This window comes from Pteronotus mesoamericanus, unplaced genomic scaffold, assembly GCF_021234165.1.
Source record: "Pteronotus mesoamericanus isolate MK-2021 breed Mesoamerican mustached bat unplaced genomic scaffold, CSHL_Meso_final contig_25, whole genome shotgun sequence".
In the NCBI taxonomy this organism is placed as follows: domain Eukaryota; kingdom Metazoa; phylum Chordata; class Mammalia; order Chiroptera; family Mormoopidae; genus Pteronotus; species Pteronotus mesoamericanus.
The window spans coordinates 36,195,440-36,217,720 of NW_026555105.1; the positions used below are offsets into that span (position 1 = coordinate 36,195,440).

Here is a 22,281-nt window from a genome sequence, read left to right on the forward strand (position 1 = left end):
GAAGCTTCTAATTTTGATGAGGTCCCACTTGTTTATTCTTTCCTTTATGTCCCTTGCTTTAGGAGACATAACAGTGAAAAAATTGCTGCGTGGGATATCTGAGAGTTTCCTGCCAATGTTCTCCTCTAGGACTTTGATGGTGTTGCGACTTATATTTAAGTCTTTTATCCATCTTGAGTTTGTTTTTGTGTATGGTGTCAGCTGATGATCCAATTTTAATTTTTTGCATGTAGTCATCCAGCTCTCCCAACACCATTTGTTGAAGAGGCTATTACTGTTCCATTTTATGCTTCTGCCCCCTTTGTCAAATATTAGATGCCCATAGAGACCTGGGCTTATTTATGGGCTTTCTATTCTGTTCCACTGGTCTATGGGTCTGTTCTTCTGCCAGTACCAGATTGTTTTGAGTATAGTGGCTTTGTAGTTTAGTTTGATGTCCGGTATTGTGATCCCTCCTACTTTGTTTTTCTTTCTCAAAATTGCTGAGGGTATTCGGGGTCCATATAAATTTTTGAAATGTCTGTTCTATTTCTGTGAAATATGTCATTGGTATCATAATAGGGATTGCATTGAATCTATAAATTGCTTTGGGTAGTATGGACATTTTGATGATATTAATTCTTCCAATCCATGAGCATAGTATATGCTTCCATTTATTTGTGTCTTCCTTAATTTCTGTTTTCAATGTTGTATAGTTTTCTAACATTATTCTTAATGCTGATATCTTGATAACATAGTCTCTAACGCTGGGACAAACGAGAATGCTGCCTATCATCCTTTTTTTTTAAAGTATGCCACAACTCATGGCCACTGAAATAATTATAAATCAAAGAAAAAGTATGTGATAACATTAAGGAACAACTTATAAAACTTAGAAAATACATAAAAGAAGTCCTGGATGAATGAAGTAACATACTAAGTTTATGAATAAAAAGATGTAACAATATAAAGATGTCAAGATCATCTATTAATTTAATACAATTTCAATTAAACTCTTAATAGCATTTTCTGTGAAATTAGACAAAATGATTCTGAAATCTATATAGAAAAACAAAAAGCCAAGAAAAGACAAAGGAGACAAAAGTGGAGAAAGAGGAGAATGCATATGAAGAAGAGAAAAGGAGATCACAAAAAACTTTGTCTACCAGATATCATTATAAAACCATAATAAATATGAGAGACCAGGGTTAGCACAAGGAAAAAATAAAATGTAAATAGAGAATAGAGAGCCAGGAGCAGAGCCCCTCTCTCATATAAAAAGGTATGACCAAAATGGCAATTAAAACAATGAGGAAGGGATGGTGTGATGGTATTTAATATATAAGGCTCATTGTTCATATGGGAAAATAAGTGTCCACCTCACATTGTGAGGATAAATAAAATCCAGGATAATTAAGACCTAAATAAATAGAAATATTTTAGAATTTAAATGTAGAAAAACATCTTTATGATCCTAAAATAAGAATGGATTTTTTTAAACAAAACACTAAACCATAAGAAAAAGAAAAATATTGGTAAACTTGACTACATTAAAATTAAACACTGTTCTTCAGGAAAAGTAACAATAAACATAGTTGAAATACAAGACACAGGCTAGGAGAAGATATGAGCAACAAGTTTTATTTTTTAAAAAAAACAGGATTAAGTGTTCAAAATATATAAAGAATGGCTACAAGTCAAAGAGAAAAGATAATAGAAAAATGGACAGAAGTTATGTATGGGTGATTAACAGAAGAGAATACCTGAGTGAGTTCCCATATGAAAAGATGCTCATCTTTCCTAGTAATGAGGAAAATGCAAAATGAAACAAGATACCCTTTCACACCAATTAATTAGACTAGCAAAAATGGTAAATTTTGCTGATACTAAGTGTTGGCAAAGATGTTTGCTGATACTAAATGTTGGCAAGGATATTTGAGCAGGAGGTAGTATATATCTATAAACCTGTTTTCACCCTTATGTATTGGGTTGGCCAAGAAGTTTGTTTGGTTTCTTTTTCTATAAGATGGTTCTAGAAGCACTTAGTTGTCTTTAACTTTATTCAAAACAATTTTGTTAGATTGAATAGTGACAGCTGTCATACCATCATGCATATTTTTAGAAAACTTACCATAATTGATGAATTTTTGTGTAGCTACTTAAATATAGAAGTTGGAAGAAAACATGCAACATTTTTGGCATATTATGCTTTATTATTTAAAAAAAGTAAAGATGTCACTGAAACACAAAAAATGATTTGTGCAGTGTATGGAGAAGGTGCTGTGACTGATTGTGTCAATGTGGTTTGCAAAGTTTTGTGGTGGAGATTTCTCACTGGACAATGCTCCATGATCGGGTAGGCTAGTTGAAATGGATAGTGATCAAATGGAGACATTTATTGAGACTGATCAACATACCACATGGGAGATAACCAAAATACTCAAAATATCCAAATCAATAAAGTTATTGGTGAAAATGGGTTCTTGGAATATGGCAGAGGAGTGAGTGGAAGTCACACTGATGTCCTCCCAGGATCAAACTGGAATTACAACTAAATTGTGGAGAAATCACCTGGAAAACAATGGAACAACAGTAAGAGAAGAACCTTGGAGCCTTGGATAGACAGTGGAATTGGCTTTCGCACAGCCTAATGGGTGAGAAGTGCGGTGGAGGCTAGAGATGGCGGGCTGGGTGTCAACGGGTGCCAGCACCAGAGGGATATTGAAATGGCCACTTGGATCCACCTAAGAAGAACAGTGTCTGAATCATAAGCGGTAACTTCTAATCTACAGTACCAGAACCCAAAAAATCACACAGACAAAAAACAGCTGTGGAAAGAATAGTGGTGCTTTCTGCCAGAGACAGGTGGCTGGAGACACTAAGAGACACTTAAAGGGCTAACGCAAAAAAATTTGCAATGGCAGCCACCTACCTTGGTCTCTGGACAGAGGTGAGGGCAAAGTGGGCTCAAGCTGCCTGAGAGATTGGTGAGGAAAGCTTTGGGGAGAGAACTGAGACAGAGGCCAGTGGGGCCCTGCTGAAGATTCGCCTCCCACTCCACAGCTTCCATTTGCTCAGGCATAAGGGACACAATAGCCTCACCCTCAGGAGGCTCTGCCCTGGCCAGGAGTTGCACCTTGGTGCTGAGTGCAGAGCAACTGGCACAGAAAATGGATCCCTGACTAAAGGGGACACAGAGCTCTCTAGAGACACTTGAGGAGAGACTGGGGACAGAGGCTCTGGGGAGAGAACTGATGGAGTAGCTGGAGGGGTCCCCGGTGCTGACTCTTCCCCCATTCCTCAACTTCCATCTTGCTCAGGCAGGCCACTCCTCTGAGGGGCAGCAGCCTGTAAGTACACAATAGTCCCACCCTCAGGAGGCACTGCACCACCCTGTGATGCCTAAGACTGATGGCTGAGGACAGAGTGACTAGATTAACAATTGCAGGAGACAGACACAGACAGTAGATTCCTGGAAGTGTCAAACAGACTGCCAAAGGTCAGATGAGGTCAACATCTGACATTATCAGAGGTAGACAGAGACAGAAAAGAAAAAAATAAAAGACCCATCTACTACCATAGAAGTTCATACCACAAAGTCAGGAAATCAAGGCAGATCAATTTAAGAAGCAGAAGTAAAAAAGAAGAGATTCACAAATAATGGGAAGACAAAGAAACAACCCCCAAACACAGGGAAAGGAGGAATCCTCACAGAGAGAACTAAATGAAATAGAGGCAAGTAAACTATCAGATATTGAGTTCAAAACGATGGTTCTAAGGTCCATGAGCTCAGAGAGATCAAAGAGAATTATGAAAAACTACAGGGAAACTATAAGGAACTTACTGCAAACTATATCAACATGAAAAAAGGACATAGAAACTATCAATAAGAGACAAGAGGAAATGAAGAATACAATTTCTTTTTTAATGTATACTATTTTAATAACTACTTAATACAAAAACAATCATTAATTATTAATGATAATGTAGGTACATAAAAGTTTTATTCCTATATTATAGGCTTTATAACAATAAATAACCTGTAATGATAACTGATTTTTCATGGCTGATCTTGCATGCTTTTAATTATATTTGAACATGTGTTGTTTGCAAACAATTGAAACAAATAAAACTGGCCTTTCAGAAAAACTGAGAAAGCTTTTTATATACTAAAAATGAAACTTAGAATACAATTTCTGAATTGAAGAACACAGTAGAAGGAATTAAAAGCAGGCTAGATGAATCAGAGGATCGAATCAGCGAGCTGGAGGATAAGGTAGAAAAAAGCTCCCAGAAAGAACAAGAAATGGAAAAGAAACTCAAAAAGAATGAAGAGGCATTGAGGGAAATGCAAGACAACCTGAAACGTAATAATATCAGTATAATAGGGATACCAGAAGGAGAAGAAGAGGAGCAATGGATAGAGAATCTGCTTGAAAAAGTAATGATGGAAAAGTTCCCTAAATGGAGGAGAAAAAAGTCTCACAGGTCCAAGAAGCACAGAGGGTCCCAGTCAAGAGGAACCCAGTGAGGGACACTCCAAGACGCATCATCACTAAAATGGCAAATATCAAAGACAAAGAGAGAATCCTCAAGGCAGCAAGGGAGAAACAAGTAATAACATACAAAGGAGCCCTCATACGGCTAGCAGCTGACTTCTCAACAGAAAACGCTACAAGCCAGAAGGGAATCGTAAGAAATATTTCAAGTAATGAAAAGCAAAGGTTTGCAACCAAGACTGCTCTACCCAGCAAGGTTCTCAATTAAAGTGGAAGGTGAAATAAAGAGTTTCACAGACAAACAAAAGCTAAAAGAATACATCTCCATCAAACCAGCACTACAAGATATGCTAAAGAGACTTGTTTAGGAAGATGAAGAAAAAGAGTGAGAGAAAGAAGAAGATGGGTACAAAGGGAAAAAATAAGTACCTATCAATAATAACTTTAAATGTAAATGGACTAACTGCCCCAATCAAAAGACACAGGATAGCTGAATGGATAAGAAAACATGACCCACACATATACTGCCTACAAGAGACCCACCTCAGAACAAAGGATGTACACAGATTGAAAGTAAAGGGATGGAAAAAAATATTCCAAGCAAATGAACAGTGAAAAAAAATGCAGGGGTAGCAATACTTATATCAAACAAAATAGATTTCAGAACATAGGCCATAAAAAGAGACCCAGAAGTACAACTCATAGTACTCAAAGGAAGAATCCATCAAAAAGACATAAACATTGTAAACATATATGCACCCAACCTAGGAGCACCCAAATATATAAGGAAAATCTTCAAGGACTTCAAGAAAAATATAGATGGCAACACACTGATATAGGGGATTTCAACACCCCACTGTCAAAAATGGACAGATCTTCCAAACAAAACATCAACAAGGATATTGGGGAACTGAACGATGCATTAGATCAAATGGACTTAACTGACATGTATAGAACCTTTCATCCTAAAGAAGCAAAATACACATCTTTTCAAATGCACATATGTTCAAATGCACATTTGTTCAAATGAATATTTTCAAAGATAGACCACATAATAGGTCACAAAATGAGCCTTAACAAATTCAGAAAAATAAAATAATAGCAAGCATTTTCTCATACCACAAGGGCTTAAAACTGGAAACCAACCTCAAGGAAAAACCTCAAAACTTTCAAACTCGTGGAGACTGAATAGCACACTATTAAACAATGAATGGGTCAATAATGAGATAAGAGAAGAAATCAAAAAGTTTCTGGAAACAAATGAAAATGAACACACAACAGTCCAAAACCTGTGGGACACAGCAAAGGCAGTCCTAAGAGGGAAGTTCATAGAAACACAGGCCTACCCAAAAAAAGATAGAAGATTTTACCTAATAACCTAACTCTACAACTCTAATAACCTAATAACCTAACTCTAACTCTAATAAATAACCTAACTCTACAACTTCAAGAATGGGAGAAACAACAAACAAATCCCAGAGCAAGTAGAAGGAAGGAAATCAAGATCAGAGCAGAACTGAACAACATAGAGCATAAAAGAACAATTCAAAGGATCAACCAATCCAGGAGTTCATTCTTTGAAAAGATAAAATTATTGACAAGCCTTTAAGCAGACTCATCAAGAAAAAAAAGGGATAGGACCCAAACAAATAATATCAGAAATGAAAGAGGAGAAATAACTGATAGCACAGAAATACAAATGTTGTAAGAAATTACTATAAACAATTGTATGCCAAGAAATTTGAAAATCTCAATGAAATGGACAAATTTCTAGAAAACTATAACCTTCCAACACTAAATGAAGAAGCAGAAAGCCTAAACAGAACAATTACAGCTAGTGAAATGGAAGCAGTAATCAAAAAATTCCCAGCACACAAAAGCCCTGGACCGGACAGTTTCACAGGAGAATTTTACAAAACATTTAATGAAGAGCAAACTGCCGTCCTTCTAAGACTATTCCAAAAAATCTAAGAAGAGGGAAGACTCCCAAAGTTTTTTTATGAGGCCAGCATCATCCTTGTCCCAAAACCAGATAAAGACACAACAAAGAAAGAAAACTACAGGCCACTATCCCTGATGAACATAGACGCTAATATCCTCAACAAATATTGGCAAACTGCATCCAGCAATACATTAAAAGAATCATCCACCATGATCAAGTGGGATTTATCCAGGGATACAAGGATGGCTCAATATTCGCAAATCAATAAACGTAATACATCACATAAACAAAAGGAAAGAGAAAAACCACATGATCATCTCAATAAATGTGGAAAAAGCATTTTATAAGGTACAGCACCCGTTTACGATAAAAAACACTCAGCAAAATGGGAATAAAGGGGGCATACCTCAACATAATAAAAGCCATATATGAAAAACTTACAGCCAATATCATACTCAATGAGCAAAAACTAAAAGCTTTCCCACTAAGATCAGGAACAAAACAAGGTGTCTGCTTTCACCACTTCTATTCAACATAGTATTGGAAGTCCTAGCCACAGTGGTCAGACAAAAAAAATAGAAATAAAAGCCATCCAAATTGGAAAGGAATAAGTAAAACTATCATTCTTCGCAGATGACATGATAGTGTACATAGAAAACCCTATAGACTCCACCAAGAAACTACTCACCTAATAAGTGAATTCGGCAAAACGGCAGGATACAATGTCGGTATTCAGAAATCGAAGGCATTTTTGTACACCAACAATGAAATATCAGAAGAGAAATCAGGAAAAAAATCCCATTTTCTATAGCAACAAGAAAAATAAAATACCTAGGAATAAATTTAATCAAGGAAGTAAAAGACCTATATTCAGAAAACTATACAACATTGAAAAAAGAAATTAAGGAAGACACAAATAAATGGAAGCATATACCATGTTCATGGACTGGAAGAATTAAAGTCATCAAAATGTCCATTCTACCCAAAGCAATTTATAGATTCAATGCAATCCCTATTAAAATACCAATGACATATTTCACAGACATAGAACAGACATTTCAAAATATTGTATGGAACCATAAATGACCCTGAATAGCCACAGCAATTTTGAGAAATAAAAACAAAGCAGGAGGGATCACCATACTGGACTTAAAACTATATTACAAGGCCACTGTAATCAAAACAGACTGGTACTGGCACAAGAACAGACCCATAGATTAGTGGAAAAGAATGGAAAGCCCAGAAATAAACCCATGTCTCTATGGTCAATTAATATTTGAAAAAGGGAGGAAAAGCATAAATTGGTGAAAAAATAGTCTCTTCAACAAATGGTGTTGGGAGAGCCGGACAGCTACATGCAAAAAATTGAAATTTGATCACCAACTGACACCATACACAAAAATATACTCAAGATGGGCAAAAGACTTAAATATACTTCTGCCCCCTTTGTCAAATATTAATTGACCATATAGACATAGGCTTATTTCTGGGCTTTCTATTCTGTTCCACTGGTCTATGGGTCTGTTCTTGTGACAGTACCAGATTGTTTTGATTATAGTGGCTTCATAATATAGTTTAATGTCCAGTATTGTGATCCCTCCAATTTTTTTTTCTTTCTCAAAATTGCTGCGGCAATTTGGGGTCATTTATGTTTCCATATAAATTTTTGAAATGTCTGTTCTATTTCTGTGAAATACATCATTGGTATTTTAATAGGGATTGCATAGAATCTATAAATTGCTTTGGGTAGTATGGACATTTTGAGGATATTAATTCTTCTAACCAGCATTATGCTAAGTGAAATAATCCAGGGAGTGAAAGACAAATACCATATGATCTCACCTATAAGTGGAACCCAACCAACAAAACAAAAAAAGCAAGGAAAATATGACCCGCAACATTGAAAGAAAAAAGAAACTAAGAGAGTCAAGATGAAAGGGGTGAGGGGTGAGCAGGGAAAGGGAAGGGAAGGGTCAAGTCAAGGAACATATATCAAGGACTCATGGACAAAGCCAAAGTGGGGAAAGATTGAGGGAGGGAGGTGGGGGAGGGGGCAGGGGAAAGTGGTGGTGGGAAGGTGGAGACAAATGTATTTGAATAGATAGATAGATAGATAGATAGATAGATAGATAGATAGATAGATAGATAGATACTTAAATATAAGGCACCACACCATAAAAGTCCTAGAAGAGTATATAGGCAGGAAACTCTCAGATATCCCATGCAGCAATATTTTCACTGATATTTCCCCTAAAGCAAGGAACATAAAGGAAAGAATAAACAAGTGGGACCTCATCAAAATAAGAAGCTTCTGCACAGCTAAAGAAAACATCAGCAAAACAAAAAGGGGACCAACTGTATGAGAAAATATATTTACCAATGATATATCAGATAGAGGTTTGATCTCCAAAATATATAAAGAACTCACATGACTCCACTCCAGGAAGACAAACTATCCAATTAAAAAATGGGCAAAGGACCTGGACAGACACTTCTCCAAGGACGAGATACAGAGGGCCCAGAGACATTTGAAAGGATGCTCAGTATCACTAGCCATCAGAGAAATGCAAATTAAAACCACAATGAGAGACCACCAGTCAGAATGGCCATCATAAATAAATCAACAAACAAGTGCTGACGAGGTTTCAGAGAAAAGGGAACACTAGTATACTGCTGGTGGGAATACAGACTGGTGCAGCCACTGTGGAAAACAGTTTGGAATTTCCTCAAAAACTAAAAATGGAACTGTCTTTTGACCCAGCAATTCCACTGCTGGCTTTATACCCTAAGAATCCCAAAACACCAATACAAAAGAACCTATGCACCCCAAAGTTCATAGCAGCACAATTTACAAGAGCCAAGTGCTAGAAGCAACCTAAGTGCCCATCAGTAAATGAGTAGATCAAAAAACTATGGTACATTTACACAATAGAATAATACGCAGCCGAAAGAAAGAAAGAAAGAGCTACTACCCTTCGTGACTGCATGGATGGAAAAGGAGAGCATTATGCTAAGTGCAATAAGCCGGGGGGCAAAAGACAAATACCATATGATCTCACTTCTAAGTGGAACCTAATGTACAAAACAAAGAAGCAAAGAAAATATAACCAGCAACATTGAAAGAAAAAAGAAACCAACAGAATCAAGAGGGAAGGAGGGAGGTGGGGTGGGAAAGGGGAAGGAAAGGGAAGCGTCAAGTCAGGGAACATGTGTGGAGGACCCCTGGACAAAGCCAAAGTGGGAAAGGATTGAGGGAGAGAGGTGGGGGAGGAGGGCAGGGGAAAGTCGTGGCAAGAAAGTGAAGGCAAATGTATTTGAACAAGAAATAAAAATTTAAAAAATAAAAATTAAAAAATAAATAAAAAACAAGAACAAAAACAAAAAATAAATTAATTAATCTAAAAAAAAGTTAGTGGTGAAAATAAAATATATGTCTTTTATTTTATAGAAAAAGTATATGGACTTTTCAGCCAACCCAATACATACCTCCAGAGGAACTTTCCACATGTGTCCAAGGAAATAATATACAAAAATGTTTTCTTCAAATTATTTTTAATAGCAAGCAAATTGCAAACAACCTAAATACATATCATTAGAAGTATGAATAAGAAAAGTTCAGTATATTTATAAGTAAACACATGGTACTAAAAACAAATTCATGAATAAACCTTAAAAATACAAATGACTAAAGCAAATTTCGAATAGATCATATGCTATGAAACATTTATATAGTTTGAAAACATATGTATACACAGATTGATTATAAGGTAATTGCATAAAAACTTGCATGGATGGGAGTTTCAGTTGTCAAACTTAGTGTAGTGGTCAACTCTAAGGCATAATGCCTTCAAGCAAGGCTTCTTTATATATTTATCTCTATATACTTATATATAGAGAGATACAATATATAGAGATACAATAAATATATATTTATAGAGAGAGAGACAATATGTAGAGCTACAAAAGAGATATTTATATAGAGATACAATATAGAGAGATAAATATATATATTTTTTCTATATATTTATTTCTTTTAAAAATATATACCGCTCTTGCTGTGTGGCTCAGTTGATTGGAACATTGTCCTCTACTCCAAAAGGGTGCAGGTTCAATTTCTGGTCAGGGCACATAACTAGGTCGAAGGTTTGATCCTTGGTGGGAGTACATGTGGGAGGTACCCAATCAATGTTTTTCTCTCTCTCCCCCTTCCTCTCACTCCAAAATCAATTTTTAAAAAACATATCCATAGGCAAGGATTAAAAATAAACAAACATATAAAATAAAAATAAAAAATAAAATAATATAAATATATATACCAATATAAACACACACGTAATTACAAGTTCCTTTGGCATTGAGACTATCTAGGATGCCTTGGTTGGTCATGCAGAGTTATGTATGTTGTTTTACTCGAATTCCACCTATATAAATGTTAATATCCTTTAAAACATCCTTACAGAAACATCCAGAATAACATTTGACCAAATATCTAAGCACCCCCTGGCCCAGCCAAGTTGACCCATAAAATAAAACATTACACTTCTATTTGCACATATCTGATAGTTAGCAATATCTGATAGTCAAGAATTTCTGATAGTCAAGGGTCATGGTTAAGAGCAGGGGTTTAGAAGCAGCAGACTTGAGTTCTGTTTCTTCCTCCTATTGAAAAGTGACTTAATATCTCTATGCCTCAACACCCTCTTCTTTAAAATGGAAATAATAAGAGTTTGTTGTGAGGATTAAATAAAATAATGCATTCAGCACTCTCAGCATAGAGCCGAGCCCTAGTAGGTATCAATAAATGATACTTGTTATATTCACATTGCTCATTATATCTTACTCTATGACTTGAATACAGCACATATAGAAAAACATGCTTTTGACTGGAAAGGATAGCAGGATGAGTAGTCACTCTAAAGGAAGACCAGCAACGTGGAAAGAAGGAGTATGTCTTCCTTCTCTTGCTGGAGGTCCCCAGGGGCAGGGACAGGACCTCAGATTTTTACTTGGACATCTCCACAGCAACTGCAGCTGTTTGGGGAAGGCTCAGTAATCATCATGACAGTCCATGTTTTAACCCTATCACTCCACAGGTTAACCATGTGTTGTCCCTCCAGCCTTGCTTATTCATTTTATCAATTATCTATTGCCAAATAATGCCACATAACACTCATCCTAAAACTTAATAGCTTAAAACAATAAGCACTAATGATTGCTCATAAGTCTGTAGATCAGCTAGACAGTTCTGCTGATCTGGACCAGACTCAGCTTTGTGGCTGGGCTCACCTGTGAGTCCATGGTCAGCTGGCAGTTTGGCCAGGGCATCGCTGGTTTAGGACAGTCTCTTTCACATGTCTGAAGGATGGGTGGCTATCAGCTGAGGTGACAGGAACAAGGGATCACATGTCTTTCATCATCTAATAGGCAATCCTGAACTTGTCCACATCACACCGGAGTGGGGCTTCAAGAGAAAGGGGAAGCTGCAAGGCCTCTTAAGAGCTAAGCTCATCATTTCCACCATGTGCTTTTGGCCAAAACAAGTCTCAAGGTCAGCCTGATTCAAGGACGGGAGAAGCATGCTCCACTCTTCATGGGAGGAGCAAGAAAATCACATTGCCAAGGACATGGACCCCGGAGGGTAGTAGACTGGGCCATTTGGGCAATGCAACACACCCATGGCTCCTGATTCTTGCATCCCATTGACATTCATTAGAAGACCAATCAAGCATCCATATTTGTCCCTCACCCCCTACAGCTATGTTTACTTCTGACAGGTTCATGTTTAATTATAGAGGCAAAGGGAACTACTGAATGTTTTAAGAAAGCAAACCAAATGAAAGTGGTTAAAAGAACCAAATGAAAATGGACTTGAAAAAATATATTTCTGACATTCAGGGAGCAAACACATTTGTCTGAGAAAATCAGGAAGGCAGGTTGAGGGGAAAACATTCACAGCAGCAGGAAAAGAGCTTACAAAGGCCCAGATGCGTGAAAAGATAGTATCATGAACAAGTATAGGAAGCTTCCACTAGCTGCTTATAATTAATTAGTGTCACCTAATCTAGCAATGAAATTTTTCTTCCCATATGTTCCCCTAGAGAGCCCACAACATTCATCTCCCCATTTAAAGGTCAAAATCAAGAATATGGAAAGATTCAATGTCTTTCCTTTGCTCAAGCCAGTTCACATGCATTTGCCCTCCAGCTATTAGTGAGTAGATTTAGAGTAGAGATGAACTTATCACCACAGAGGACGTTAGTGGGGTGGTTTAGTAATTGAGTGCTGGTCTCAGACCGGGCTCAGCCACCTTCTTGCTGTGTACCTTGGAGCCAGCAGCACCTCTAAGAGTCAACTTTGACATCTGTGAAATGAATCAGTACCTACTAGTAATCCTCCTGTGAAGATTAAAGCAGGTGAGGCAAGAAAAGTACTGAGCACAGTGGCTATTAATGAAAAAATGCTCAGTAACTAGCAGATGGCTACTGGTCCTTCTAGCTCCTGAGTCTTGTAGAGCAGAGTCCATACACGATTTGGCTTCCATCAGTACCTCCACATGCTCCACAGCTGCTGACAAAAACACTGATGGCGCAGGCAAGACTTAACTGCACATTTCAGGTCTTAGAAGGAAGATCTTGACAGGGTTGATTATTAAATAATAAGGAAATTAGTGCTCAGTCAAATTAGACATGGTATTGATTTTTAAACTTTTGTTTAAAAATTATTTGTTCAGTATGAGCCGAACAGCAAACAAGCAAGTCACATTTTTTTTTTGCATTTAAAATTTTTTTATTGTTCAAATATATTTTTCTCCATTTTCCTGCCACCACTTTCCCCTGCCCCACCACCCCCATCTCCCACCCTCAATCATTCCCCACTTTGGCTTTGTCCATGGGTCTATTATTGAGATATTTTTAAACCTGCCATCATGGCTGATAAAAAAGGAGTTTCCAATTAAAGGGTCCTCACTCTCAGGAATTTTTCATTGACATCATCACTGCATAACAAAAAAACCATGTGTGACTATTTTTGTGCCCTGGCTGATCATATAAAAATATGGAATTTTCTTCAAACCAGACACATGGAAAGATGATTTATCAAGATTTTGTATCCGATTCAAGCAAGTCACATTTAATCAGTATCCATTTCTTAAAATATGTGCACATATATAAAGCATATATATATATTTTATATATGGTATGTATTTTATATAAGTATATAATATATTTAAATATGTATTTAAATATATAATAGGTGGGTATATAGATAATGTATGGGTATATATTACATATAAATTATATATATAAAATATATTCAATGAATATATAAGTAGATGTAGAATATATACTTAAATATATACATTTAAAGTACATTTAAATATATTTAAGTAAATATATTTAAGTAAAGTATATATGAATCAATATAAGGGGGTATATATATATATCATTTTATGTATATAGATACATGTGTGTGCTCTCATGCTGTATGTCAACACTTTAGTTATCAATTTCTTCATCATTTGGAGTAAAAAGGCAGTGGCCATAAAAGTCACAACCATGGCACTCACCTGCCAAGTTACACCCTAACTAAGTACCTCCTGGAGAACTCAAATGCGGTTTACAGAAAACTTAGACTAGTAGTAGATAGTGGTTTGCTTAGCACTGTAAGTTTTCATAGACCTTTCACCACGAAGGCCAACTTCTATAATAACTTTGGGGTTTATTTGGACACAGCATACATATTTTGTTCTTGTTTCAAAGGGATCTTGCAACCCAGGAAATATGCAGTTTTTAGAGAGGCAGGGTTTCCTTTTATTCACACAAAGAAAAAAAAGGGTGTGTATACGTAAGGACTGGTGCGATAGCTTTGCTTGCCCCAAGAGGACGTCGCAAACAGTATGCTAATCAATACTGCAGAAATCAAAATTTCTTCGGTCCCTGTGCCAGTCAGCCCTGCACTCACATCTTCTTGCTGTGCACCACAGTTTGAGCAGGGAATGGAAAAGTCAGCCCTGCCCAGGCTGGCCCTTCAGCAGTCTGTGCTCATACTGTTCCAGCAGACTTGATAATGGGAACATTTCATCCCTTGGCTGCCTCACAGACCTTTAAAATGGACTTGACAGGGTCAGGAGTGGTAGTTTCAGATGACTTCCACATCTTGCTGTTTAGGACTAAAACACAGCATTCTGATTGACTTAAGAGTTTATGATTGTTTTAGTTCTCTAGTGCCACTAACAAAGTACCCCAAAACTTAGTGGCTTTAAAAAGAACAAATATTTATTTGCTCACAGTTCTGTAACCTGGGCAGGGACAGTCCATCTCTTTCCCCTAGCTGCCGACTGGGATGATCTGGCTGGTCTGGAGGAGGAAGGTGTCACATGTGTCAGACACTTCATCCAAGGTGCTGAAACATTGGAATTTGATGGGCTTCTCTCTCCACATGCTCTGTTCATTTGTGGGCTAGCTCAAGCTCCTCTATATGGCACCTGGCACCAGCTGATGGAAGCAGATGCTTCCAGGCCTCTTAAGAAGGAGTTTATCATCCTTCCACTGCATTTTATGGGTCAACCCAAGTCACGAGGCCAATTCAAGGAGTGGGAAAATATACACAGGAGGGGAAGAACTATTTGGAGCCCATGGTAAAAGGAAGAGAGCAGGCAAACAGAAGAGAATTAATGGAATTACAGTGTCTGTTGCAGAGAACATTCTAGAACATGAGCCCTGAGAAGGCCTTGCTCAGAATTATAAAGCCAGGCAAACCTCAGAAAGATTATCTAATAAGTGTTCTGAGGTTCTTAATCTGGTCAGCCTCAAAGGTTCTGTGAACCCCTTGAAACTATACAAAATGTTGGCAATATATGCTTTTTTAATTCCTGGAGGAAAGTGGGAATCTACAGCATTCAGCACATCTTCAAAGGAGCCTATGATCCTAAAAAGGTAAGGAATAATTATCCAGTCACTGACAGGGCACCCTTATATCCCAATGGATGGGACAGCCTTGAAATTAAGTGCCAGCCCACAATTCTAGTGCCTTTAAAAAATCAGAGCTCTTCCAACCAGTACAAACCTGTTTTATATGGTGTTTCTTTTTCACCAGAGACAAAGGTGTTTTGTGCAGGAAGATAGTCCAAATTTTAAAGTAAAGATCAAATTTCAAGTTTGGAATGTTTTGAAAAGCTACTTTTGGTAGAAATAAGCCAAGGTCAAGAAGGCAGCTGGAGGGGGAAGAGAAAGGAAAGGGACGCTGGGATACACAGATGGAAAATCAGGTGGGCCAAGTGCTGGCTTTGGGCTAACTGAGCCATTGAAAAGAAGCTAATTGCTTCCAGTTGATAGAATTTAAGGAACCTCCTCCAGAGTCTTTTGAAACTGTGTCGAATTTGTCTTTATTTGTCTCCACAGCCACGGGACCCGATGTGCAGGGGAAGTTTCTGCCGCGGCCAATAACAATATCTGTGGGGTTGGAGTGGCATACAACTCCAAGGTTGCAGGTAAGCTGTCCCTTCCAAATAGCAGTCCCCAGGCTGGGCAGCCAGCCCCAAATTGCATCACATCTTAGTCTCCGGCTGGCCAGGGCCTGGCAAAAACTCCCACTGCTGCAGGAGATCAGGGACTCCTACATTTAACAAGAGTGAAAAAAATATTTTTATTTTAACCTATCTGAAAATATTAATAAAATTTTAAATTTTTATTTATTTAAGCATAATATACAGAAAAGTGCACAGATCACAAACATATAGCTCAATGAATTTTTACAAACTGGCCGAAAAACAAAGCATTACCAGTGCCCCAAAAGCTGTCCTTGTGTCCATTCCCAGTTACTACCCAGACATACAAGAATAATCACAATCCTGATTTCTAACAGCAGACTTTGGTAATTGCCAGTTTATTAAATTTTATATAAATGGTGTATGCTTTCTTGTTAATATCAAAAACATTTTGAGGAGACTCAAAGAAAGACTGTAGACAATAAGGAGAAGTGTATAAATTGTTATAAACATACTCAGGATCTTCAAAATGGTTTTTTCTTCTTTGTGTTTTGTACAATGCATCTCATCTTTAAGGAAATATATTCTACCTAGAACCTTTTTATTAAGTTTCACAGGAAGGATATTTAACAACTTTACAGAAGGCTTTAGAAGTGAGGATGACAAGTCACTAGAAATTTAGAAACCAAACATGTGCCCATCCCAAAGAAGAGGGAGAGAAAGAAGATGAAAGAGCCAGGTTCATAATCTTTCAACAAGATGCTGGAGAATGGAGTGGCTCCTGACTCATTCTAAGTTTAGCATCAAATTGGTTCTTAATTTATTTAGGTTGACTCACCCAACCTTATTTCTCTCTTTTTTTTTCCTTACAACCTCCTTGATTATTTTTCCTGGTGATTTAATGGAACTATAAACATACTTTGTGCTGACACTTGCATTTCTAGGGACCTAAATAAAGAAAGAGCAACTTATACAAACCCACCATTAACCTCTATCAACACTGTTTGTTAAGTGGCTTGTCTGAGCTAGGCAACACTGGCTTGCCTGAGCTAGGTGCTGAATTTCACAAAAGAATATATCTGAAGGTTCTGAAAGGTAAATAGAGGAGGATTTTCCCTCATGTTTCAATTTTCTTTACTTTGTATGCATCCAAAACACTAGCATTAAAATGTCAGAAGCCATTATGAAATCGGGGAAAGAATATCACCCAATTAATATTTTATAAGCTAAGCTTGTACCTCGAGTGGTAGCTGAGGCGAGGTATGTTCTCTATTCACAAGACAGAAATGGAGACAACTGAAAAAGTCAAACTTGAATTTCTCATTCACGGTAATTGTCTTCAAAATAGTTTGGAAGGCTCTGTACACCCAAAGTAAATGGTTTTTTGAACAAGGGGTTCTTAAAACTATTGCCTGCAAAAATTAAGAGTTAGAGCAGCTCAAGATGTTTTGGAGGTTTATTGGAGTCTTTTCCTCACCTGCTTCTTTTATTTTTTTTCTCTGTTATCTGAACTCTGAAAACATCTGAGCTGCTCATCAAATGTACAAAATTATCCTGCTCTTTTCATATGAATTTCCTAAAAGCAAAGCCAGAGATAAAAACTGAGGTATATAAGGGAGGAAGAAATTTTCATCTATTGTTCTAGGTTCGTCTGGCTAGTCTAAGAATAAAATTGACATGAGATAGATTAACAAGAGAAAATAATCAAATTTAACTATCTACATATGTACAGGGGTTCCATAAGAATTCGGTGCCCAGGAATAAATAGGGTAGTTGAGGCTCCTATGCCATCCTGAGCTAAAGAGAAGGGGGTAGTATTTTGGGACTTTGAAGGAAAGAAAGGCAATTCACAAGGAAATGGAAAAGCAAATGTTTGGTAAACAAATGTTTGCTGGGTCGTGCAGAGACAATGGGAGACAGACCAGACCCTGATCTAGGCCCTGCCATGCCTAGTTCACATTACACTATAGTTATCTACGAGGATAACTCCCTTCCAGGAACATGCCCTCTGTCTAAATTCTTTTAGGCCATAAGAGGGAAGGGCAAAGATTCTTCTTGAGTCCTTTGTTCTTTAAAAAGAAATAATCCTCATGCCAGAGACACACATTTTGGGATGGCAATTTTGCTTATCTACAGGTGCTAGGAGTTTATATGAAAAATGATCCCAGGAAACTAGAAGGAGGAAAAGGTGGCAGAGGCAAGAAAGATGAGCTGGTTGCTCCCTTGGACAACTGAGGACCTGAAAGAAAAGACTATGGGAATACTCCTCAAAATTATTCCCCCCAAGATGAGAATGCTGTTCCTTATTGGTGGAGAAAGCTCCTGGGACATGAACACCCTGGCCCGGCCAGTCTGCCAGCACACGTGAGCTTAGAACTAATAAGGCAGAGAGCACAGCCTCAGGCAAAGATTCACAAGCGGGCAGCCGATCCAGGCATAGTGCAACAACCTCCGCCTCACCTGCTGACTAACCCCCACCCCACAGACAGGTGAATGCAGCCTGGTGTCTCAAAGACACAACCCATGCTCTCTGAAACCCTGACAGCAGTTCTCTGATATGGAGGACTCCAGCCCTTGAAGTACCCCGATTCACTGTGGATGGAAGAAACAGTCATTCCAGACACCGCTTGCCTGTCAAGGAAAGGGGAAGGCAATTCCCTCTAGTGGGGAATGCCCTGAGCCCCTGTGCTCAATGGCCTTTATTGAGAGGGTTACAAGCAGGGGGATAGGTAGCAGGAATGTATAGGTAATCTAATTACATCAGTAACTTAAGTTTACAGAAAATAGGTGATGTTTAAAGAAGGCAATGGCAGGAACACACTGAATTGCTTCGGTCCAAGATGAGCAGACATTATGGCTCCAGGTAGGATTTGGGTCAGGGACCAGGAATTTTGTAAATTTCTTTCCCATCCTTCAGCTGGTTATCTGGTATAAGATTAACAGAGCTTGAGGGAGAAACAAAGCATGTTTCAAGTAGTGTAATTTACTTCTAGGCCTGATTTCCCCCGGGGGCCCTCAGAGTTATTATCGGGTCCTGCCTATCAACCTCATTACCATTGTTCTGGCCAAGTCTTACAGGTCCTCTCCCAGGCCCCAGCTTGCACAGGACTACTGTCTCTGATACCACTCAAAGTGGCCCCCTACACTCTGAGATTCCAGAAATCAACACCAGAGCTACCCAGCCACACAAAGATTTTTAGCCAAGCACCTTCCTTTCTCCCCTGTCCACTCCCTAAGCCCCAGCTTTGCTCCTCTGTAACCAACCACTCATGCTGCTTCTAACTGCTCAAGGACCAGGAAGCTTTATACTCTGTCCTGTGTCCTTTAGGTTAGTACATCCAGTGTTCTCTATGTTTTCACAGAGGAGCAAAAGGGAATTCGTCATGAGGAAGCGCTGAAGAGTTACTCAAGATCCCAACACATGCAGAATTTAGGGGTCCTCACCTTACATATTTAGGGAGAACATTTTGTTAATTCTGGTTGACAATTACAAAAGTTGACTGTTTTTTATACTAATTGAGCATACTCTTCTAGAGAATCTTTCCTTTCTGAGCTAGAGATGTGTGGAGCGCCACCTGGTGGCCTACTAAGATCTTGCTAGCCTCTGGTGGTGTCAAGGTGTTCAGTTACATGTTGGGGAGACACTGGCAGCAATATCCCAAGTTCCTCCAGTGTCCTAGGTCTCTCTTCACCTTGACTTCAAGAAAAAGCTAAAATTATAGTGCTGTAGAGTCATAGTCCAAAATAGAAAGGAAACAGAGATGAAATTGTAAAATAAGTCCTATTCATTTCCCCACTGGGGATCCTGTCTTTCTCTTGATTTGCAAGCATTCATATGTCCTAGATATTAGTCCCTGATCAGTTTTAATCAATGCAAATATCTTCTCCCAAACTTTCATATGAGGTCATTAGTCCAACTGGATTCCACCTTTGTACATTGTGCTAACTGGGAGTCCAATTTTATTTTTCTCCAAATAGTGAGTCAGTGTTTCCACTATTTAATAATCCAAATTGTCCCTTTGATTTGTGGTGCCATCTTCATTGAACATTAAGTTCCCATTCATACATGGTGAGCCTCTGGGTACCTATAATTTAAATGAAGCCTCCTAGCAACTACAAACTACAAAGAGTTAGCCACACTCCTTCTAATACTGAAACTTTGTATTTGCTTTTCTCTCTGCCCAGAATACTTTACCCCTACACTGTATAGGGTTGCCTCCTTTTCGTCCTTCAGCTCTCAAGTCCCCACTGTTTCTTCCAACTTCCCCTCCCAGACCAGTTTACTCATCTACACTTGATAAAGCCTGGGGAATTTTTCCATCCCAACAGTAACTATTTTTGGTTACTGCATATTCTTATTATTGTATGTTATTGCACATATTAATATCTTTCTCCTCAGGCAGATGACAGTCTCCTTGAGGACAGGGGCCATGTTTGTTTTCTCTCACACCTCAGAATTAGCACAGGGTCTGCACACAGTGGGTGCTCAAACCCTATTTCCTGAACAGCAGAAAGCAAGGATGGAATTAAGAAAAGTAAGGGCCAATGAAGAAACCCATTATACACAGTAGGAATATATTGTTGAATGGAAAAATGGGTAAATAATTGGAGTTGAGAGACTAATGGCATAAAGCTCTAAGGACCCACAGCTGATGCAATTTCTATCTGTGAAGCTAAAGTATTTCCTTTTCCACCAGTACCATCTTACCTCTGTTCCTTTATTCCAATCAAACTAGTAGTTCCAATACCTGGGCCTCATTGTTGGGTGCCTACCATGGGCCCCATCCTGGTGTGGGTGGTGGGATGCAGCAGTGAGCCTGCAGACAGACATGACACCTGCCCTCACACAGCTGACAGTCTATGAGAAGGCTCTGAAAATTAGAAAATGCACACAATAATATCAGATAATGATTGCTGGTAGGGACAAAACAGAGCCAAGAGGCCAAGAGTAACTGGGGTGAGGTACAGCAAGGGACTTGAGGGTGAATGCTGCATCATCATCCCTGGGCTTCTGCAGAGCTTCTCAATGCAGCCCCAGGGTACAGCCAGGCCAGATGGGATTGGCCTAACCTCCCTTCCTTTTTAAGCCAGAGCATACAGATTTATGTATTGGGCTTCCGGATAAGATCTCCCTTGACCAAAGATTCTGAAGAGTTTGAAAATCATACTGTTGACAATTGTTAAAATAACTTGGAATTTTGCTACCAGCAATTAACTGCTTCCACATATTTGGGTTTATGTGTTTTTTTTAATCAGAGTTTTTAAATAAACCAATAAAAATCACCCATTAGCACAATAATATTTTCATATCCTTAAAACCTTGACCAGCGTGTATTTGCTCCTTAGCCTATTAATATCCATAAGCACTAAATGTGGCAGTTAGAGACACTGAGGTTTGGGGAAGATGTAGCATTTAATATATTTATATAATATAAATATTAAATTTATATATTTTATATAAATATATGTTTTGCTTATCTGACAAAAATAAGTATAATTTTATTGATTTACTAATAATAATACTAACAATAGTAACTACCTACCCTTTTTGCTCCAAAGTGACTTTTTAAAAAATCAGATACCTATGCTTGTATATAGGGATTTCTAGTACCAAGAATTAACCAATCAGATGCAACCTTACTATGCAACATGACCAATAAGATCCTACTCTATTATATGATCTACATATTTATAGTTCAAGACAGGACATTTATAACAGATGGCTATTTTGTTTTTGTTGGCTTTTATCATTTTTTATTTGGCAATCTAAGGGAAAAGAGGTCAGTGCCCCTGGCTAAATAGTCATGTATTGAATGTTTTAAAAACTCTTGCAGCATACCAGTTGAAAATCACTGCCCTAGAGGCTAGCAGTAATGCAAATTGTGCAGGCAAGCATGAGACTCAGAACCTAAAAGAAGAGAGGAGGTAGCTGCAGAGCCAACACTAGTTATTACTGTGGTGATAAGGCCTGGGGGGTTGGGGGGATGGGGGAATTGATGCTTGATGTACACCACATCTCCTCACCATTGAATCTTATCAGCCAGTAGAGCATTTTTACAAATGTGAAGACACTGAGTTCTAGGTCCCTGATCTTCCCTCTTTGCCTCTACCTCTCATTCTCATGCCTTCTCTTATGTCCTCTCTCTCTGTGTCCCCTTGTAGCTCATAAAATACCCAGAGACAGAGGAGAGGCCCTCCCTAAACACCCTAGGGTCACCCTGAGCCTGTGTCTTAGCTGCTAATGGTGCAGTTGCTTGCAAAAATTAATGCTGTGTCTCATTCAATTAATGTATGCTTCATTCCTCCAGAGCTTAACGAGATTAAAAGAATGTCGGGTGCCTGGCCCCTGAATATGAATGAGAGCCTTTCTTCCAATC

The 22,281-nt window shown here is 38.3% G+C and overlaps 1 protein-coding gene across 1 annotated transcript in view; it reads left to right on the top strand.

Annotated features, from left to right (window-relative positions):
• PCSK2 (proprotein convertase subtilisin/kexin type 2) overlaps positions 1-22,281 on the top strand; it is a 360,494-nt gene that overhangs the window by 279,781 nt on the left and 58,432 nt on the right. Inside the window, exon 7 of the mRNA XM_054574083.1 lies at positions 15,819-15,907. Within this exon, the coding sequence (XP_054430058.1) occupies positions 15,819-15,907 (89 nt within the window). The remainder of the gene's footprint in view (positions 1-15,818; positions 15,908-22,281) is intronic.